Genomic DNA, 20,766 nt, shown 5'->3' on the forward strand with positions numbered 1-20,766 from the left:
AGTCTACTCTGCCATTTTATCATGAGCTGATCCATTTTCTCCTATTTAGTCCCACTCCCCTGCCTTCTCACCATAACCTTTGATGCCCTGGCTACTCAGATACCTATCGATTTTACCTTAAATACACCCAATGACTTGGCCTCCACTGCTGCCCGTGGCAACAAATTCCATAGATTCACCACCCTCTGACTCAAAAAATTTCTTTGCATTTCTGTTCTGAAAGGGCACCCTTCAATCCTTAAGTTATGCCCTCTCGTACTAGACTCCCCCATCATGAGAAACAACTTTGCCACATCCACTCTGTCCATGCCTTTTAACATTCGAAATGTTTCTATGAGGTCTCCCCTCATTCTTCTAAACTCCAAGGAATACAGTCCAAGAGCGGACAAACGTTCCTCATATGTTAACCCTCTCATTCCCGGAATCATTCTAGTGAATCTTCTCTGTACCCTCTCCAACGTCAGCACATCCTTTCTTAAATAAGGAGACCAAAACTGCCCACAGTACTCCAAGTGAGGTCTCACTAGCGCCTTATAGAGCCTCAACATCACATCCCTGCTCCTATAGTCTATTCCTCTAGAAATGAATGCCAATATTGCATTCGCCTTCTTTACTACTGACTCCACCTGGAGGTTAACTTTAAGGGTATCCTGTACGAGGACTCCCAAGTCCCGTTGCATCTCAGAACTTTGAATTCTTTCCCCATTTAAATAATAGTCTGCCCATTTATTTTTTCTGCCAAAGTGCATAACCATACACTTTCCAACATTATACTTCATTTGCCACTTCTCTGCCCATTCTTCCAATCTATCCATCTCTCTGCAGACTCTCCGTTTCCTCAGCACTACCAGCCCCTCCACCTATCTTTGTCTCGTCAGCAAACTTAGCCACAAAGCCATCTATTCCATGATCCAAATAGTTGATGTACAATGTAAGAAGAAGCGGCCCCAACACTGATCCCTGTGGAAAACCACTGGTAACCGGCAGCCAACCAGAATAGGATCCCTTTATTCCCACTCGCTATTTCCTGCCAATCAGCCAACGCTCTATCCACGTATGTAACTTTCCCGTAATTCCATGGGCTCTTATCTTGTTAAGTAGCCTCATGTGTGGCACCTTGTCAAAGGCCTTCTGAAAATCCAAAAATACAACATCCACTGCATCTCCCTTGTCTAGCCTACTGGTAATTTCCTCAAAAAATTGTAATAGGTTTGTCAGGCAGGATTTTCCTTTAAGGAATCAATGCTGAGTTCTGCCTATCTTGTCATATGCCTCCAGGTACTCTGTAACCTCATCCTTGATAATCGACTCCAACAACTTCCCAACCACAGATGTCAAGCTAACAGGTCTATAATTTCCTTTTTGCTTCCTTGCCCCCTTCTTAAATAGCGGAGTGACACTTGCAATCTTCCAGTCCTCCGGAACCATGCCAGAATCTATCGACTTTTGAAAGATCATCGCTAATGCATCCGCAATCTCCACAGCTACTTCCTTCAGAACACGAGGGTGCATTCCATCTGGTCCGGGAGATTTATCTACCTTTAGCCTATTCAGCTTCCTTAGTACTTTCTCTGTCGTAATTGTGACTGCGTACACTTCTCTTCCCTGCCACCCTTGAGTGTCCGGTATACTGTTGTCTTCCTCAATGAAGACTGATGCAAAATACTTGTTCAGTTCCTCTGCTATCTCCTCATCTCCCATTACAATTTCTCCAGCATCATTTTCTATCGGTCCTATATCTACTCTCACCTGTCTTTTACTCCTTATATACTTGAAAAAGCTTTTAGTATCCTCTTCGATATTATTTGCTAGCTTCCTTTCATAGTTAATCTTTTCTCTCTTAATGACCTTCTTGGTTTCCTTTTGTAAGGTTTTAAAAACTTCCCAATCCTCTCTCTTCCTACTAATTTTTGCTTCCTTGTATGCCCTCTCTTTTGCTTTAACTTTGGCTTTGACTTTGATAGCTTTCAGTGATATTCCCCCTTCATTCTTCTAAACTCCAGCAAGTACAAGCCCAGAGCCATCAAACACTCCGCACACGTTAACCCTTTTATTCCTGAAATCATTCTTGTGAAACTCCTCTGGACCCTCTCCAATGCTAGTACATTTTTTCTTAGATAAGGAGCCAAAAACTGCTCACAATACTCCAAGACCTGGGCCTCAATAACCCCGTTATGCAATTCAGTCCTGAATTTCCTCATTTGTAGACCCCAGTCAGTTCGGATTGGCACAAACATCTCTTCCACAATCTCCATCAGTACAGGATCACAGCAGGGATATGTACTTAGCCCCCTGTTCTACTCGCTTTACACCTATGACTGTGTGGCTACGGACAGCTCCAACACCATATACAAGTTTGCTGATGACACCACTGTTGTGGGCTGTATCAAAGGTGGTGATGAATCAGCATACAGGAGAGAGATTGAAAACTTGGCAGAGTGGCGTAATAACAACAACCTCTCACTCAATGTCAATAAGACCAAGGAACTGATTGTGGACTTCTGGAGAGGGAAACCAGGGGTACACGAGCCAGTAAGCATCGGAGGATCAGAGATGGAGAGAGTTATTAACTTTAAATTCCTGAGTGTCACTCTCTCAGAGGACCTGTCCTGCACCCATCACATAAAAACTGTGAAGAAAGCATGACAGCACCTCTACTTCCTCGGGAGTCTGCGGAGGGTCGGTGTGCAATCGAAAACCTTGGCAAACTTCTATAGGTGTGTGGTGGAAAATGTGCTGACTGACTGCATTACGGCCTGGTATGGGAACACTTAAACTGCCGCTGTAAGATTAGATGGAGAAGTGAGTCCGTTTACGAAAATCAAGAGAGGTGTTAGACAAGGCTGTGTTTTCTCCCCTGATTTATTTAATGTGTACAGTGAAAGAATATTGCAAAAAATAAGAGACATCTTGGGAATCAAAGTTGGCGGTGAAAACATCAATAATTTCAGGTATGCAGATGACACTGTGTTAATTGCAAGTATGGAGGAAGAACTACAAAACTTAATTGATATAATTGTTGAAAGTTCAAAAATGGGTCTATCTATCAATTGCAAAAAGACAGAATGTATGGTGATATCCAGAAAGAAGGAGAATCCTATCTGCAGGCTGAGAATAAATGGGGAAGACATAAAACAAGTACAGAACTTTTGCTACTTAGGAAGCTGGGTGACATCAGATGGCGGGTGCGATTTGGACATCAAAAGAAGAATAGGGATGGTAAAAGACACCTTTACAAGAATGAAGAGTATACTAACCAACACTAAACTAGGCATGACAACCCACCTCAGAGTAGTGAAATGTTACGTTTATGCAGATGTGTTATATGGCTCAGAATGTTGGACAATATCTAGTAACATGAGGAAATGAATTGTAGCAGCAGAGGTGTGGTTTTTGAGGAGGATGCAAAGAATATCATGGACAAAGCAAATATCTAACAAGGATGTCATGAACAGAGCAAACACAAAAAGAGAAATAATGTATGAGATCATGAAAAGGCAACGTACCTTCATTGGACATGTGATTGGGAAAGAGGAGTTAGAATGCATGGTAATTACGGGAAAGATTGAAGGGAAGAAAGCAAGAGGAAAGCAAAGACAAATGATGATGAAGACAGTAGCCAGAGAACTGGAAATGAATACCAATAAATTGATCCACTTGACCCGAAACAGAATTCTGTGGGCCATGGCAGTCAAAGCTCAAACTGGGCATGGCACCTGATGAAGATGATGATGGATCACCAATGTCTTTGAGTGGAAAATCCTACAAAAGGTAGTGGATTTGGCCCAGTACATCACGGGTAAAACCCTCCCAACCATTGAGCATATTGACGTGAAGTGTTGCCGGTGAAAAGCAGCATCCATCATCAAAGATCCTCACCACCCAGGCCATGCTCTTTTCTTGCTGCTGCCATCAGGTAGAAGGTACAGGAGCCTCAGGACTTGCACCATCAGGTTCAAAAACAGTTATTACCCCTCAATCATCAGGCTCTTGAACAAAGGGGATCACTACACTCATTTAAGGACTCTGTCATATTGTTATTTCATGCTTATTATTTATTGCTATTTATTTATATCTGCATTTGCACAGTTTGTTTACAGTTATCAGTTCCTGATGGTTACAGTTTACAGTTACTGTTCTGTGGATTTGCTAAGTATGCCTGCAGAAAAAGAATTTCAGGGCTGTAAGTGATGATATGTATGTAAAGTAAAGGCATCCGTTAGTCTTGCGAGACCATGGATCTGTGCCTGGACAGTCTTAACTCTCCAGGGCACAGGCCTGGGCAAGGTTGCATGGAAGACCAGCAGTTGCCTATGCTGCAAGTCTCCCCTCTCCACAACACCAATGTTGTTCAAGGGAAGGGCATTAGGATCCATACAGCTTGGCACCAGTGTCGTCGCAGAGCAATGTGTGATTAAGTGCCTTGCTCAAGGACACAACACATTCCCTTGGCTGGGGCTCGAACTCATAACCTTCAGGTCGCTAGTCCAATGCTTTAACCACTTGGCCACGTGCCCACTCTGATTATAAATCTTACTTTAAACTTTGAAGTATGGTCTGACCAATGCATTATAAAGCCTCATAATTACGTCCTTGCTCTTGTATTTTAGTCCCCTCAAACTGAATGCTAACATTGCATTTGCCTTCCTCACCACTGAAACAACCTGCAAATGAACATTTAGGGAATCCTGCATACAGACTCCCAAGTCCCTTTGCACCTATGATTTTTGAGTTTTCTCTCCATTTGGGAAACAGTTTGTTCCTATATTCCTTCTTCCTGCATGGCCACATACATCCCAATGTTATAGTCATTCTGCCACTTCTTTGCTCATTCTTCCAATCTTTCTAAGTCCTTTTGCAGCCTCCCTGTTTCCTCAACACTTTCTGTCCCTTCAGTTACCTTCGTATCGACCATAAGACGTAAGAGCAGAATTAGGCTATTCAGTCCATGTTCCATCATGGCTGTTTTATTATCTCTTTCAACCCCATTCTTCTGCCTTCTCTCCATAACCTTTGATGCCCTGATCAAGATTACTAATTAGTTTGGTTGGTTCTAGAATAGTGATGCATCAACTTTGATGTTCTTTCCATCAGGTGGAGACCTCAGTTGGAGGGGTGGTGGAGAAGATAGGCCAGCTGCCCTCATCTTTCAAGTTATGTAAATCACAAGCTTCAGTAGTGCTGTCAGGGGACACTTGCCTCTATAACTACATCGTTCTCACCACTGCCTCTGCCCATCAGATCTGTTGGCAGCAAAACCCAAGAACTTATTATCAGCCTCGGGAGGAAGAAGCTGAAGATCTATGAGCCAGTCCTCATTAGGGGATTGGAGGTGGAGAGGATCAGTAGTTCCTTGGTGATATCATATCAGAGGATCTGGCCTGGGACCAGCACGTACAGTAAGCATTATCACAAAGGAGGCACAATGGCACCTCTACTTTCTTCGATGTTTGTGTGAAATTAGCATGTCACCAAAAACTTCGACAAATTTCTATAAATGCACAGTGGAGAGTACCCTAGTTGGTTGCATCACAGCCTGGTATGGAAACACCAATGCACAGGAACAGAAAAGGCTACAGAAAGTGATGGTTACAGTCCAGCCCATCTCAGGAAATGCCTCCCCACCACTGAGCACATTTACAAGTGCTGTCACAAGAAAGCAGCATCCATCATCAAAGACCCCCACCATCCAGGCCATGCTCCCTTTTCACTGCTACCATTGGACAGGAGGTACAGGAGCCTTAGGTCCCACACCATTGGGTTCAGGAACAGCCTATTACCCTTCAACCATAAGGCTCCTGAAACAGAGCGGATAACTTCGTTGACCTCCACTTTGAACTGATTCTCTGACCTACAGACTCACTTACCAGGACTTTTACAACTCATGTTCTCAGTATTATTCTTTTATTTGCACAATTTGTCTTCTTTTGCACATTAGTTTTTTGTCAGTCTTTGTTTAGTTATAGTATTTCATAAATTCTATTGTATTTTATTTTCCTGTAAATGCCTGTAAGAAAATGAATCTCAAAGTAGTATACGGTAACATATATGTACTTTGATGATAGATTTGACTTTGACTTTGCATAACTTTGTGCTTTAGACTTCTTAACCTTGATTTCAAGATCAGCATGTAAGTATGCACAGAAATGTGAAAGGATCTTGAAATACTTGAATTTCATACAATGGGTACAAATTAAACAAATAGGTACGAATGAAACAAATTAAGTAACAGTGGTGGAAGGGTTTCTGACAGCTTGGTGATTGAAGCTAGATTTATTGAATGCACAGCCAATTAGCAGTATGACCCAGTTATACATCAATATGTTGTTAGTGCCATCTCTGGGCACTGCATGCAGCTCTGTGCCAGGCTTTGGACAGCAAGGTTCCCACTGTGCTTTTGGCAATTGTGTGGCATCTTTCTTAAGTATTTCCCCAGTGCCAGAATTGGAGTGCAGACTGGGGTTTGGCTTGAAATTGGGATCGTTGAGGACTAATGGGAATGTACTGATAGAGAGACAGCATAGAAACATGCCCTTCAGCCCACTGAGTCTATACCAACCACTGATGTCACATTTCACTTACACAGATTCTTTCATCTTGTTTTTCTCATTCTCCCAACATTCCCATCAACTCCCCTAGATCTGGCCACTCACATGCAGTCTTGGATTAACTAACCTACCAATCTGCACTTCCTTGAAATTGGGAAGAAACAGGAGCACTTGGAAGATGCCCACAGGGAGAATATGTAGAGTACCCGGAAGAATTGTACATAGTCACAGAGAAAATGTGCAAGCACACGGACAGCACCGAGGTCAAGGTTGAACCTGGGCTGCTGGAGTTGTGAAGCAATGGCTTTGGGGTAACTGCGTCATTGTGCCACCATGCCAAATGAAACAGTGAATTAATTTGCATTTGTTATATGTCTTGGGTGGAAAATTCTTACTTGCATTTATATTTGCCTTTCTTATTTGCCTTTCACATCCCATTCAGCTCATTCCAAAGTGCTTAATAGTGAAATGATTCTAATATAGAATTACTACTGTAAGGGTGAAATAAGCAGCTCACATCGTGATCTCCCACATCTAGAATTAATGATGAGTTTAACAATTGTAAATAGTGATCATTTTCATATCTGTAAGAAAATTTATTATCAATGTACATATATACTTCCTTGAGATTTATTTTCTTGCAGGCATTTACAGGAAAGAAAGTATTCAATGTCATTTTTATTTCCTTTTTTGCTCAGTTTGTTTTGTTTTATCACCCCTTTCTGTACTTAAACTTCCCAAACCAGTACCAACCTTTTCATATTTTTGTTACCTCCTCACTTTACCTGCATAGAATCAGAATCAGTTTATTATCACTGACGTCGTGAAATGTTTTTTTGTTTCAGCAGTACAGTGTGATACATGAGAAATTGCTATAAGTTAAAATAAGAAATATATTTTAAAAAGTAGTGCAAAAAGAGATCAGAAAGTGTAGTAGTGTGCGTGGTCCATTCAGAAATCTGATGCAGAGGGGAAGAAGCTGTGTATCTTCAGGCTCGGGTTTTTCTAGTTGTAATGAAATCTGAGGTCAAAAACAATCTGCAGGAGAAACTCAGCAGGTTGAATAGCATCTGTTAGAGTGGCAGAGGGGGTGGGCTTAGGTGGTGAGAGATAGGTGGGAGAGTGCTGATAGGATTTAGCAATATTTCAGATTAGGATTCTGCATCAGCACTGAGTGAAGAGGGAGGATCTTGTGTTTCCACAGTGAAACCCAACATCTGATCTAAAAGTCCAAGTGTTTTTCTCCTGCCGATCATTTCCCACAGTTTATTTAGGATCAGAAATAATGGGCAGCCCTTAGTTAGTCGAAGCAAGTGTGAGATGCCACACTTCGAGTGATCAAGTGTAAAGGTGAAGTATGTAGTTAATGGCAGGACCCTTAACCATGTTGATTTTCCGAGGGATTAATGGGGTTCAAGTCCACGGTTCTCTGAGAGTACATGCACAAGTTGACAGGGTGGTAAAGAAGCTATTTGGCATGAATGGGGGGACCTCAGTGAAACTTATCGAATATTGAACAGCCTGGATAAAGTGCATGTGGAGAGGATGGGGGAGTCTAGGACCAGAGGACACAACCTCAGAATAGAAGGACATCTTCTAGAACAGAGATGAAGAGGAATTTCTTTAGCCAAAGGATGGTGAATCTGTGGAATTCATTGCCACAGATGGCTGTGGAGGGGAGGCCAAGACATTGGATATATTTAAAGTGGAAGTTGATAGATTCTTGATTGGACAGGGAGTCAAAGATTACTGGGAGAATGCAGGAGAATTGGGTTGACAAGATGATAAACCAGCTATTATTGAATGGAGGAACTGACGATGGGCCAAATGGCCTAATTTGCTCCTATGTCTAACAGTCTAATATTTGCCTTTATTCATTGAGGCACTGAGCTTAAGAGTCAAGTGTTATGTTGCACCCGTATAAAACCTGGTGAAGTAACATCTGGAGTACTGCATTCAATTCATTTTGCCCCTTTTTAAGAAGGATGTCGAGGCTTTGGAGTATATTTTTCTTGGAGTTGAAATGTCTAATAGTGGAGGGCCTGTATTTAAGGTGAGAGGGAGGAAAGAGGGAGGACATCTACAGGGCAAATTTTGGAATAGAAACTACAGCACAGAAACAGGCCTTTTGGCCCTTCTTGGCTGTGCCGAACCATTTTCTGCCTAGTCCCACTGACCTGCACACGGACCATATTCCTCCATACACCTCCCATCCATGTATCTGTCCAATTTATTCTTAAATGTTAAAAAAGAACCCACATTTACCACCTCGTCTGGCAGCTCATTCCATACTCCCGCCACTCTGTGTGAAGAAGCCCCCACTAATGTTCCCTTTAAACTTTTCCCCCCTCACCCTTAGCCCATGTCCTCTGGTTTCTTTCTCCCCTTGCCTCAGTGGAAAAAGCCTGCTTGCATTCACTCTATCTATACCCATCATAATTTTACATACCTCTATCAAATCTCCCCTCATTCTTCTACGCTCCAGGGAATAAAGTTCTAACCTATTCAACCTTTCTCTGTAACTGAGTTTCTCAAGTCCTGGCAACATCCTTGTAAACCTTCTCTGCACTCTTTCAACCTTATTTATATCCTTCCTGTAATTTGGTGACCAAAACTGAACACAATACTCCAGATTCGGCCTCACCAGTGCCTTATACAACCTCATCATAACATTCCAGCTCTTATACTCAATACTTTGATTAATAAAGGCCAATGTACCAAAAGCTCTTTTTACGACCCTATCTACCTGTGACGCCACTTTTAGGGAATTTTGTATGTGTATTCCCAGATCCCTCTGTTCTACTGCACTCCTCAATGCCTTACCATTAACCCTGTATGTTCTACCTTGGTTTGTCCTTCCAACGTGCAATACCTCACACTTGTCAGTATTAAACTCCATCTGCCATTTTTCAGCCCATTTTTCCAGCTGGTCCAAGTCCCTCTGCAGGCTCTGAAAACCTTCCCCACTGTCTACTATACCTCTAATCTTTGTATTATCAGCAAATTTGCTGATCCAATTTACCACATCATCATCCAGATCATTGATATAGATGACAAATAACAATGGACCCAGCACTGATCCCTGTGGCACACCACTAGTCACAGGCCTACACTCGGAGAAGCAATTCTCTACTATCACTCTTTGGCTTCTTCCATTGAGCCAATGTCTAATCCAATTTACCACCTCTCCATGTATACCTAGCGACTGAATTTTTCTAACTAACCTCCCATGCGGGACCTTGTCAAAGGCCTTACTGAAGTCCATGTAGACAATATCCACTGCCTTCCCTTCATCCACTTTCCGGGTAACCTCCTCAAAAAACTCCAATAGATTGGTCAAACGTGACCTATCACGCACTAAGCCATGTTGACTCTCCCTAATAAGTCCCTGTCTATCCAAATGCTTGTAGATTCTGTCTCTTAGTACTCCCTCCAATAACTTACCTACTACCGACGTTAAACTTACCGGCCTATAATTTCCCAGATTACTTTTCGATCCTTTTTTAAACAATGAAACATGAGCCACTCTCCAATCCCCCGGCACCTCACCTGTAGACAGCGACATTTTAAATATTTCTGCCAAGGCCCCTGCAATTTCAACACTAGTCTCCTTCAAGGTCCGAGGGAACACCCTGTCAGATCCCGGGGATTTATCCACTTTAATTTTCCTCAAGACAGCAAGCACCTCCTCCTTTTCGATCTGTACAGTTTCCATGATCTCACTACTTGTTTCCCTTAATTCCATAGACTTCATGCCAGTTTCCTTAGTAAATACAGACGCAAAAAAACTATTTAAGATCTCCCCTATTTCCTTTGGTTCCGCACATAGCTGACCACTCTGATCTTCAAGAGGTCCAATTTTATCCCTTACAATCCTTTTGCTCTTAATATACCTGTAAAAGCTCTTTGGATTACCCTTCACTTTGACTGCCAAGGCAACCTCATGTCTTCTTTTAGCCCTCCCGATTTCTTTCTTAAAGTATTTTCTTACACTTCTTATACTCCTCAAGCACCTTATTTACTCCCCGCTTCCTATACACATCATACAACTCCCTCTTCTTCTTTATCAGAGTTGCAATATCCCTTGAGAACCAAGGTTCCTTATTCCTATTCACTTTGCCTTTAATCCTGACAGGAACATACAAACTCTGCACTCTCAAAATTTCTCCTTTGAAGGCTTCCCACCTACCGATCACATCTTTGCCAGAGAACAACCTGCCCCAATTCACGCTTTTTAGATCCTTTCTCATTTCTTCAAATTTGGCCGCCTTCCAGTTCAGAACCTCAACCCTTGGACCAGATCTATCCTTGTCCATGATCAAGTTGAAACTAATGGTGTTATGATCACTGGAACCAAAGTGCTCCCCTACACAGACTTCTGTCACTTGTCGTAACTCGTTTCCTAACAGGAGATCCAATATTGCATCCCCTCTAGTTGGTCCCTCTATATATTGATTTAGAAAACTTTCCTGAACACATTTTACAAACTCTAAACCATCTAGACCCCTAACAGTATGGGAGTCCCAATCAATACATGGAAAATTAAAATCCCCTACCACCACAACTTTATGTTACCTGCAGTTGCCTGTTATCTCTCTGCAGATTTGCCCTTCCAATTCTCGTTGACTATTGGGTGGTCTGTAATGCAATCCCATTAATGTGGCCATACCTTTCCTGTTTCTCAGCTCCACCCATAAGGACTCAGTAGACAAGCCCTCTAATCTGTCCTGCCTGAGCACTGCTGTAATATTTTCCCTAACAAGCAATGCTACTCCCCCACCTTTCATTCCTCTGCCTCGATCACATCTGAAACATCGGAACCCTGGAATATTAAGCTGCCAGTCCTGCCCCTCTTGTAGCCAAGTTGCACTAATTGCTATTACGTCATAATTCCACGTGCCAATCCACGCCCTCAACTCATCCGCCTTCCCCGCAATACTCCTAGCATTGAAATATATACACCTCAGAAGATTTTTACCACCACTCACAACCTTTTTATTAGCGGATTTGCTTGAACTTTTAACATCATTTATTTTCACCCCAGCCACACTGTAAGCTCTGGCACTCTGGTTCCTATCCCCCTGCAAATCTTGATTAAAGCCTCCCCAATAGCACTAACAAACCTCCCTGAAAGGATATTGAGTTGTGGGTGCCTGGAACACCCTGCCAGAGGTGCTGGTGGAAGCAGATACAATAGAGGTGTTTAAGAGGCTTTTAGGCACATGAGTATACAGAAAATGGAGGGAAGTGGACTATGTGCAGGCAGAATAGATTCACTTAATCACGTGCCTTTAGCTGAATCAGTTTGGCAAAACATCATGGAACAAAGCGCCTATTTCTGGTGTGTTGTAATGTTCTACAGGTACATTCAGATTCAGAATCAAAATCAGATTTAATATCATTAACATGTGTTGTGAAACTTGTTATGTGGCAACAGTACATTGCAATATGTGATAATAAAACAGTAAATTACAGTTAGAAGTATATATATATATATAAAATATGTAGTTAAAAAGTTCAACTGAGTAAGTAGTACAAAAAGAGGAAGAGAAACAAAAAGAGGAAGTGAAGTTGTGTTCATGAGTTCAATGTCCATTTAGGAATCAGATGGCAGAGGGGAAGAAGCTGTTCCTGAATCACTGAGTTTGTGCCTTCAGGCTTCTGTACCTCCTTCCCAATGGTAGTAATGAGAAGTAGGCATGTCCTAGGTGATGGGGGTCCTTAATGATGGATGCCACCTTTTCAATAGATGCATTTAATGTCAGAGAAATTTATACAATATACATCCTGAAATTCATTTTCTTCACAAGCATCCATGAAAACAGAGGAGTGCCCCAAAGAATGACTGACAGTTAAAACTTTAGAACCCCAAAGCCCCCCCCACCAACATAAAAGCATCAGCACTCTCCACTGAGCACTCAAACGTGCAACAAAGCATTAATAACGACACAGACTTGCAGTATCCCAGAAACTACATGTTTACCCGGTCATTCGACATACCACAGGCTCTCTCTCTCCCTAATAGGGGAAAAAGAGATATCCCCGTTTCACAGCCAGAGGGGAGACATAACAAACAACTCGCTGATTCACGATGTTAAAAGTCTGTTTCTGAGCTCTGTGCCCAGAGAGTCAGCACCAGAAAGGCACAGCTCTCCAGACACACAGCCCCCGTCAGCTAACCTGCTGATCCCGATGTTCCGTGTTCTCCCACGACGCTTCAGTCAGGGGCACCGGCCTAGGATCAGCACATCTTCAGAACCACAAAAACCAGGAACCCTGAAGGCGCACTCGTCTTCCAGGCTGCGTCCTTGGGATATCAAAAAGCAGCCGGTCGTGAGACCCTGAGAGCAGGTCCCATTCCTGCTCATTTTGAGGCATCGCTCCTTGAAGATGTCCTAGATGATGAGAAGGCTAGTGCCCATGATGGAGCTGACTGAGTTTACAACTTTCTGTAGCTTATTTCAATTCTGTGCTGCAGCACCCCTCTGCTCTATACCAGATGGTGATGCAGCCTGTAAAAATGTTCTCCATGGCACATTTGCAGAAATTTGTGAGTCTCTTTGGTGACATACCAAATCTCCTCAAACTCCCAATGAAATATCGCCGCTGTCGTGTCTTCTTTGTAAATGCATTAATATGTTGGGCCCAGGGTAGATCCTCAGAGATGTTGACACCCAAGAACTTGAAATCGTTCACTCTTTCCACCGCTGATCCCTCGATGAGGACTGGTGTGTGTTCCCTTGTCTTACCCTTCCTGAAGTCCATAATCAATTCCTTGGTTTTACTGACATTGAATGCAAGGTTGTTGCTGTGACACCACTCAACTAGTTGATCTATCTTGCTCCTGTACGACTTCTCGTTACATTCTGAAATTCTGCTAATAGTTGTGTCATCAGCAAATTTATAGATGGAGTTTGAGCTGTGCCTAGCCACACAGTCATGGTGTAGAGAGAGTAGAGCAGCGGGCTAAGCACACACCCCTTAGGTGCACCAGTACTGATGATCGATGAGGAGGAGATGTTATTTCCAAACCACACAGTCTTCTGGTGAGGAAGTCAAGGATCCAGTTGCAGAGGCTCAGGTTTGGAAGCTTTTTGATCAGAACTGTAGGAATGATAGTGTTAAATGCTATAGTCAATAAATTGCAGCCTGATGAAAGTGTAACACCCTGGTTAAGATTTTTACTGTTATTCTGTAGGTATTTCATTTTAGCAGTTCTGCAAGAGCAGTCTATTCTGCTTTTAGCATGTTTGGGTTTGAGCTAAAGTTAAGGGGCTATGTTGTTCAACTTGGGAATGTTGTATTAGCCTATCAGGATGGTGGTATTGGGAGAAGGTCCTAGAGAATGCTGGATGGAGAGATTTTGGTGACGGACACTTTGGTGATCTTTTTGGTGTGAAATGGGAGAAAACAAGAGGGAAGATGGCTGTTGCACAAGGTGCTTTGTGCAGATGAATGGGTTCAAAGAGGAAGGGCCATTACTCCCATGGGGGAGTCCACTTATTCAAGATGGATTATGAGCAATGTTCAGAATGTGATGTGCACTTTCATGCAGACCTTGGGTCCAGTGTGTGGGTTAAAGACAACTTAAAGATGAGCTCCAACTTGGGTGCACATTTGGACTGGGTTAACTGTAATTTTAATTTTAATTTTTTTTCTTTTTCCTACTAACTGTTTGATAAAGCTGACAACTGTAAATATGCTTTATAATTGTATGCAGTGTAAGATCTGTTATTTCTTGCCAACAGTTCATTGCATGGGGGCAGTATTTACACAGTATTCACACAGATCAAGGTTTGGGTGGTCAAGACATCCCAACTTCTCAGTTTTGGTGGGACCCAAGTCAGACCGACCCGAGACGCATGGAGTTCAAGAAAGGTGCTTTTCTCACCGCTGAATCCAGTGGCTGTTAGCGAGAGGCTAATAATCCACATCTCTAGAGACATGTGGTACAAAGGAGTTTCATGTGTATTAGTATTGTCCAGGTGATCCAAAGCCACGTGAAGAGTCAATGAGATCGCATCCACAGTAGACCTATTGTGCTGATAGGGGTGCCAGGGAGGGGTAGCACCTCTGTTGGGGAAACATGTCGCGTCCTTTTCAAGGCGGTTTGTCCACCTTTGGTCCCCACCTGGCACTCAGCTCTTACCTGTGGCTCCCCGTAGCTGTTTGCATGCGACAGCGGCCACAGCCCGGGTAACGGCTTCGACAAGCTGGCTAAACCAGGTGTGGGTAGCGGACGGGTCTCAAACCCTCGGTGAGATAGAGTTGTCTATCCCAGCATGTGAAGACAGACTCCGGCGGATTGAATGGATGAGACCAATGGAAGGTCCAACGGTCAAGAAGGCGGTCTCTGCAAGCGTCGTGGAATGCGTAGAGCACGACAAGACACACAAGATGTCCTGGTCATCCACTGCACCTAGTCCCATCTCTAGCCATCTCAATTCTTGTCTTGCCACCGGATCCAGATGGGAACTGGGAAGAGAGAGTGAAGTTGACACTGCGCAACTCTCCCTCACTTAAATCCAAATCAAGCGCTAGTCTCGACACCATCAGCCAGCTGGTGGCGCAGTGACATCAGCACCATACTCCAGGAGTGAAGGTTCCCGAGTTCGAATCCAGTCAAGCCGCTCCCAGGCACGCTTCCCATCCGTGCCAGGTTGAGTGTCAAGCTAGCAACTCGACCTTGTAAAAAGTACTAATGGTGTCGAGGTCTTCATCGATGACGATGGATGAACCTTATAGTGCCGATAGGCAAGTTGCAGTGGGACAAGGTCCTTAATTAAGCAGGAGTTGATTCTAGCCATAAGAAACCTCTCAAAGCACTTCATCACTGTAGACATGAGTGTAACTGGACAATAGTCTTTCTATTTTCGATTTGGGGTTGGACTATTGCAGGAAGACCACTGTTATTAGGCGTATCACTATTACAGTTCAGCGACCCGGGTTCAATTCCTGTCACAGCCTGTAAGGAGTAGGTACATTCTCCCCATGACTGCGTAGGTTTCCTCTTACATTCTGAAGATGTATGGGTCAGTAGGTTAATTGGCCACATGGGGTGTAACTGGGTGGCGTGGGCTTGTTGGGTTGGAAGGGTTTGTTACCGAGCTGAATCTCTAAATAAAATTTAAAAGTATCTGGTTGCTTTGCAACAAGTGGAAGACTCCATAGTGCCAACTTTGTCCTGAGACACAGCACTAAACAGCACAAACCATTTGTTTTTATCCTCTTTCATTTAATAGATTTCACATATCATCTGTCCCATGCAAGAGCCGATGCCGTGAATCCAAAAGACCAGCGCTGGAGACGAAGCACGCCCATTAATGTCAACTCCGTCAAAACTTTGGATGCTGAAGGGGTCCAGCTGAGCCAGGACCTAGTAGGAGCGAGTCTTGCCATTGACACCCTGCCAGACAATGGAACTAAAATTGTGGTCAGTGCTTAACATTATCTGGGATTCATTTCTTGAGGGAAAGAGCTAGAGAATGAAGAGCTTATGCTAAATTTATTGCATACCACCTTTACAGAGTCATATGGCACAGACTATAAGACGACAAGACACAGGAGCAGAATTAGGCCATTCAGCCCATCATGACTGATTCATTATCCTTTCAACCCCATTCTCCTGCCTTCTCCCTGTAATCCTTGACACCCTGACTAACCAAGAATTTATCAACCTTTGCTTTAAGTATACCCAATGACTTGGCCTCAACCACTGTCTGTGGCAATGAATTCCACAGATTCATCACTCTCTGGTTAAAGAAATTCCTCCTCATCCCTGTTCTAAAGAGACATCCTTCTATTCTGAGGCTGTGCCCTCTGATCCTTGGCAGCTCGTTCCATATAAGGCCCATCCTTTGTGTGAAAAAGGATATTTAATAGGAACCCTCAGGTTAAATCTCTCCCTTCTCACTTTAAACATATGCATTTAGTTCCTGATTCCCTAGCCCTTTGAAGCATTGTTAGATAAAGAGCTGAGGAGTTAGAGATGGAATGATAGTTGTTGAAGAGGGATGGGAGGAGTGTCACACACAGCATAAAGATATGCTTGGACCCATTTGGATGCCTTTGTGTAGTTTATTGGCAAAGAAAGAAAGTGGAGTTCTGATGGGTCCAGCGAAACTGGGGGAGTGGGAATAATAGGGTTTACTCCCTCTGGAGCTGGCATGGACTTGATGGACTGAATAGTCTCCTGTGTTATAAGAAGAAATTACTATTGAGTGTGTTGGACGATTCTTGTCTTGGCGTGAAAAGGAAAGAAAAAAAATGAATGTTTTGAATATTGCTGCAGAACATAGTTTAGTTCCATGGCTGGGACTTCTGACATCTTCATTTTATAGAGGTTTTGCTGAGAGTGATGAGATGCATTAAGGTCAAGGAATCCTACAATGCACCATTCATTTGGAATTCAGGATGACGTAGTAAAGTGGATTCAATATTGGCTTCCCAGGAGAAACCAGGGAGTGGTAATAGATGGTTGCCTCTCTGATTGTGACTAGTGGTATACTACAGGGATCGGTAGTACATCGGTAGTCCATTGTTGTTTGTCATCTATATCAATGATCTGAATGATAATGTGTTTAAATGGATCAGGAAATTTGTGGATGACTCCAAGATTGGGGGTGTAGCAGACAGTGAGAAAGATCATCAAGCTTGCAATGGGATCTGGACCATCTGGAAAAATGGGCTGCAAAATGACAGATGGAATTTAATACAGACCAGTGTGAGGTGTTGCACTTTGGTAGGACCAACCAGGGTAGGACTTACACAGTGAATGGTAGGGCACTCAGGAGTGCAATAGAGCAGAGGGATCTGGGAATGCAGATCCATAATTCCTTGAAAATGGCATTACCAGTAAATCGTGTCGTAAAGAGCTTTTTGCACAATGTCGTGTGACAAGGTGCCACACATGAGGCTACTTACCAAGATAAGAGCCCATGGAATTACGGGAAAGTTACATACATGGATAGAGCATTGGCTGATTGGCAGGAAACAGAGAGTGGGAATAAAGGGATCCTATTCTGGTTGGCTGCCGGTTACCAGTGGTGTTCCACAGGGGTCTGTGTTGAGGCTGCTTCTTCTTACATTGTACATCAACTATTTGGATCATGGAATAGATGGCTTTGTGGCTAAGTTTGCTGACGATACGAGGATAGGCGGAGGGGCCGGTAGTGCTGAGGAAATGGAGAGTCTGCAGAGAGACTTGGATAGATTGGAAGAATGGGCAAAGAAGTGGCAAATGAAGTACAATGTTGGAAAGTCTATGGTTATGCACTTTGGCAGAAAAAATAAACAGGCAGACTATTATTTAAATGGGGAAAGAATTCAAAGTTCTGAGATGCAACGGGACTTGGGAGTCCTCGTACAGGGTACCCTTAAGGTTAACCTCCAGGTTGAGTCTGTAGTGAAGAAGGCGAATACAATGTTGGCATTCATTTCTAGAGGAATAGAGTATAGGAGCAGGGATGTGATGTTGAGGCTCTATAAGGTGCTGGTGAGACCTCATTTGGAGTACTGTGGGCAGTTTTGGTCTCCTTATTTAAGAAAGGATGTGCTGACGTTGGAGAAGATTCACTAGAATGATTCCGGGAATGAGAGGGTTAACATATGAGGTACGTTTGTTCGCTCTTGGACTGTATTCCTTGGAGTTTCGAAGAATGAGGGGAGACCTTGTAGAAAAATTTCGAATGTTAAAAGGCATGGACAGAGTGGATGTGGCAAAGTTGTTTCCCATGATGGGGGCGTCTAGTACGAGAGGGCATGACTTAAGGATTGAAGGGCGCCCATTCAGAACAGAAATGTGAAGAAATTTTTTTAGTCAGAGGGTGGTGAATCTATGGAATTTGTTGCCACGGGCAGCAGTGGAGGCCAAGTCGTTGGGTGTATTTAAGGCAGAGATTGATAGGTATCTGAGTAGCCAGGGCATCAAAGGTTATGGTGAGAAGGCGGGGGAGTGGGACTAAATGGGAGAATGGATCAGCTCATGATAAAATGGCAGAGCAGACTCGATGGGCCGAATGACCAACTTCTGCTCCTTTGTCTTATGGCCTTATGGTCTTATAAATAAATGTATTGAGTACAGAAGGTGGGATGTTATGCTGAAGTTTTATAAGATGTCGATGAAGTCAAATTTGGAGTATTGTGTGCAGTTTTGGTCAGTTACCTACAGGAAATATATCCATAAGATTGAAAGAGTACAGAGAAAATTTATAAGGGTGCTGCCAGGACTTGAGGACCTGAGTTATAGGGAAAGGGAATAGAATGGGACTTTATCCCCTAGAGTGTAGTAGAATCAGGGGACGTTTGATAGAGGTATACAAAATTACGAAGGATATGAATAGAATAAATGCAAGCAGACATTTTCCCCTGATGTTGGTGAGGCTAGAACTAGAGGTCATGTGTTATGCGTGCATGGTGAGATATTTAAGGGGAAACTGAGGGGGATCTTTTTCACTCAGTGATGCAAATGTGGAACAAGCTGCCAGCGGAAGTGATGGATGTGGTTTAAATTTCAACAGTTAAGAGAAGTTTGGATAAGTACACGGATGGGAGGGGTATGGAGGGATCCAGGCGTGGGTCGATGGGACTAAGCAGAATAGCAGTTCAGCATGAGCTAGATGGGCCAAAGGGCCAGTTTCAGTGCTGTAGTGCTATGACTCCGTGACTCTACACTTCAGTTTTAAGTGACTATCCATTAACTTTGTACTTGGCCTTGTTCAAGATTCTCCCACTAGCACCCGCACTGCAACATCTACCTGGTTTTGACCCTTCAGAGTCTCTTGTTTCAATAAGATCGCTTCTCATTCTTCTAAAACTGTAAAGAATATAGGTCTAATTTCGTTCTTGACAGGGCAGCCCTCCAATCCCAGGAATTAGTCCGGTGAATCTTTGTTTGGAACTACCCTAATATCCATGTATCCATTCTTAACTGCTTCAATAAAACTTTTATTTTTTCATTTTTACTAGAGTTACACTTCGCCAATTGCCTTCGGTTATGGTCTTGGTTGGCATTCATACAGCTGTCCACTTGTTCCTCATCTAGTCAATAGGAAACTGTTAAAGAGCGAGATCTTGCGCTATATGACTTTGGGATATTTTGAAAAAAGCTCACAGTCAATGGAGAACTCCATTAGTGTCATTATTACAACATAGGACTGGCCCACTGCCAATGGCATGATCCCAGAAATAGCAGAACATTTATAACCAGATCATTTACTATAAAAATCTTAAACTGAAAATATTCAGCATGTCAGACATTATTTGTGGAGAGCCAAAACAGGATTAACATTTTGGGTCGATGAACTTTTGTCTGCTCTTTTACTTCAGATTTCTAGTGTCTGCATTATTTTGTTTTAGATCTATATATGCATATTACAATATACGAAAAGTACATGTGGACGTCACGGTAGTGTACTTTTTAGTGTGAAGCTATTCAACACATGGCATCCGAGTATGGAATTTAATCCTAGAGTCCTCTGTAGGACGTCTCCGCGCATTCTCCCTATGGAATGCATGGGTTTCCTCCAGGTCCTCCGGTTTCCTCCCAGAGTTCAAAGACATGTCGGATAGGTTAATTGGTCATTGTAAATTGTCCCATGATTAGGTTAGGGTTAATTGGGTTTGTCAGGGTTGCTGTGGCTCGACGGGCTGAAAGGGCCTACTCCACACTGTATCACATGTTGCACCCACACCACAGCAAATCCCTAATACATGTACAGTATATGGTGAATAAAGTTGATCCTCGGTCCTCACTGACCTGGATTGAAAGATAAATATTAAAAGTTCAACAGCTTCAAAATTGTGCATCTTGGTGAAAATGGGGAACCACCACTTCTGAGTAAAACTCCAATAATCAAGCACACTCAGATTCCGATTCACATTTATTTATCCACGTACATCAAAACATACAGTGAAATGTGTCGTTTGCGTGAACAATCAACACAACTTCAGGATGTGGCACACATTCCAGCCCCAACACACATGTTCACAATGTTTGACAAATCAATACAGAACACAACAAGCAACAAAAGAATAACACAAAACAAGCTCCTTTCCTCGCTCCCACCCACCAATGCACGCTCTCTCTCTCTCTCTCTTTTTTTTTTCAGGACGGGCCTCCAATCTCCATTCTCCAGACTTTGGCCAATCATAAACACAAGAGATTCTGCAGATGCTGAAAATACAGAGTAACACACACAAAATGCTGGATGGTCCAGTT

General features: G+C 43.0%; 1 protein-coding gene across 1 annotated transcript in view; it reads left to right on the forward strand.

Annotated features, from left to right (window-relative positions):
- LOC134340289 (plexin domain-containing protein 1-like) overlaps positions 1–20,766 on the forward strand; it is a 536,023-nt gene that overhangs the window by 135,222 nt on the left and 380,035 nt on the right. Inside the window, exon 2 of the mRNA XM_063037340.1 lies at positions 15,791–15,981. Coding sequence (XP_062893410.1) covers positions 15,791–15,981 — 191 coding nt within the window. The remainder of the gene's footprint in view (positions 1–15,790; positions 15,982–20,766) is intronic.

Source organism: Mobula hypostoma, chromosome X1, assembly GCF_963921235.1.
Source record: "Mobula hypostoma chromosome X1, sMobHyp1.1, whole genome shotgun sequence".
NCBI lineage: Eukaryota > Metazoa > Chordata > Chondrichthyes > Myliobatiformes > Myliobatidae > Mobula > Mobula hypostoma.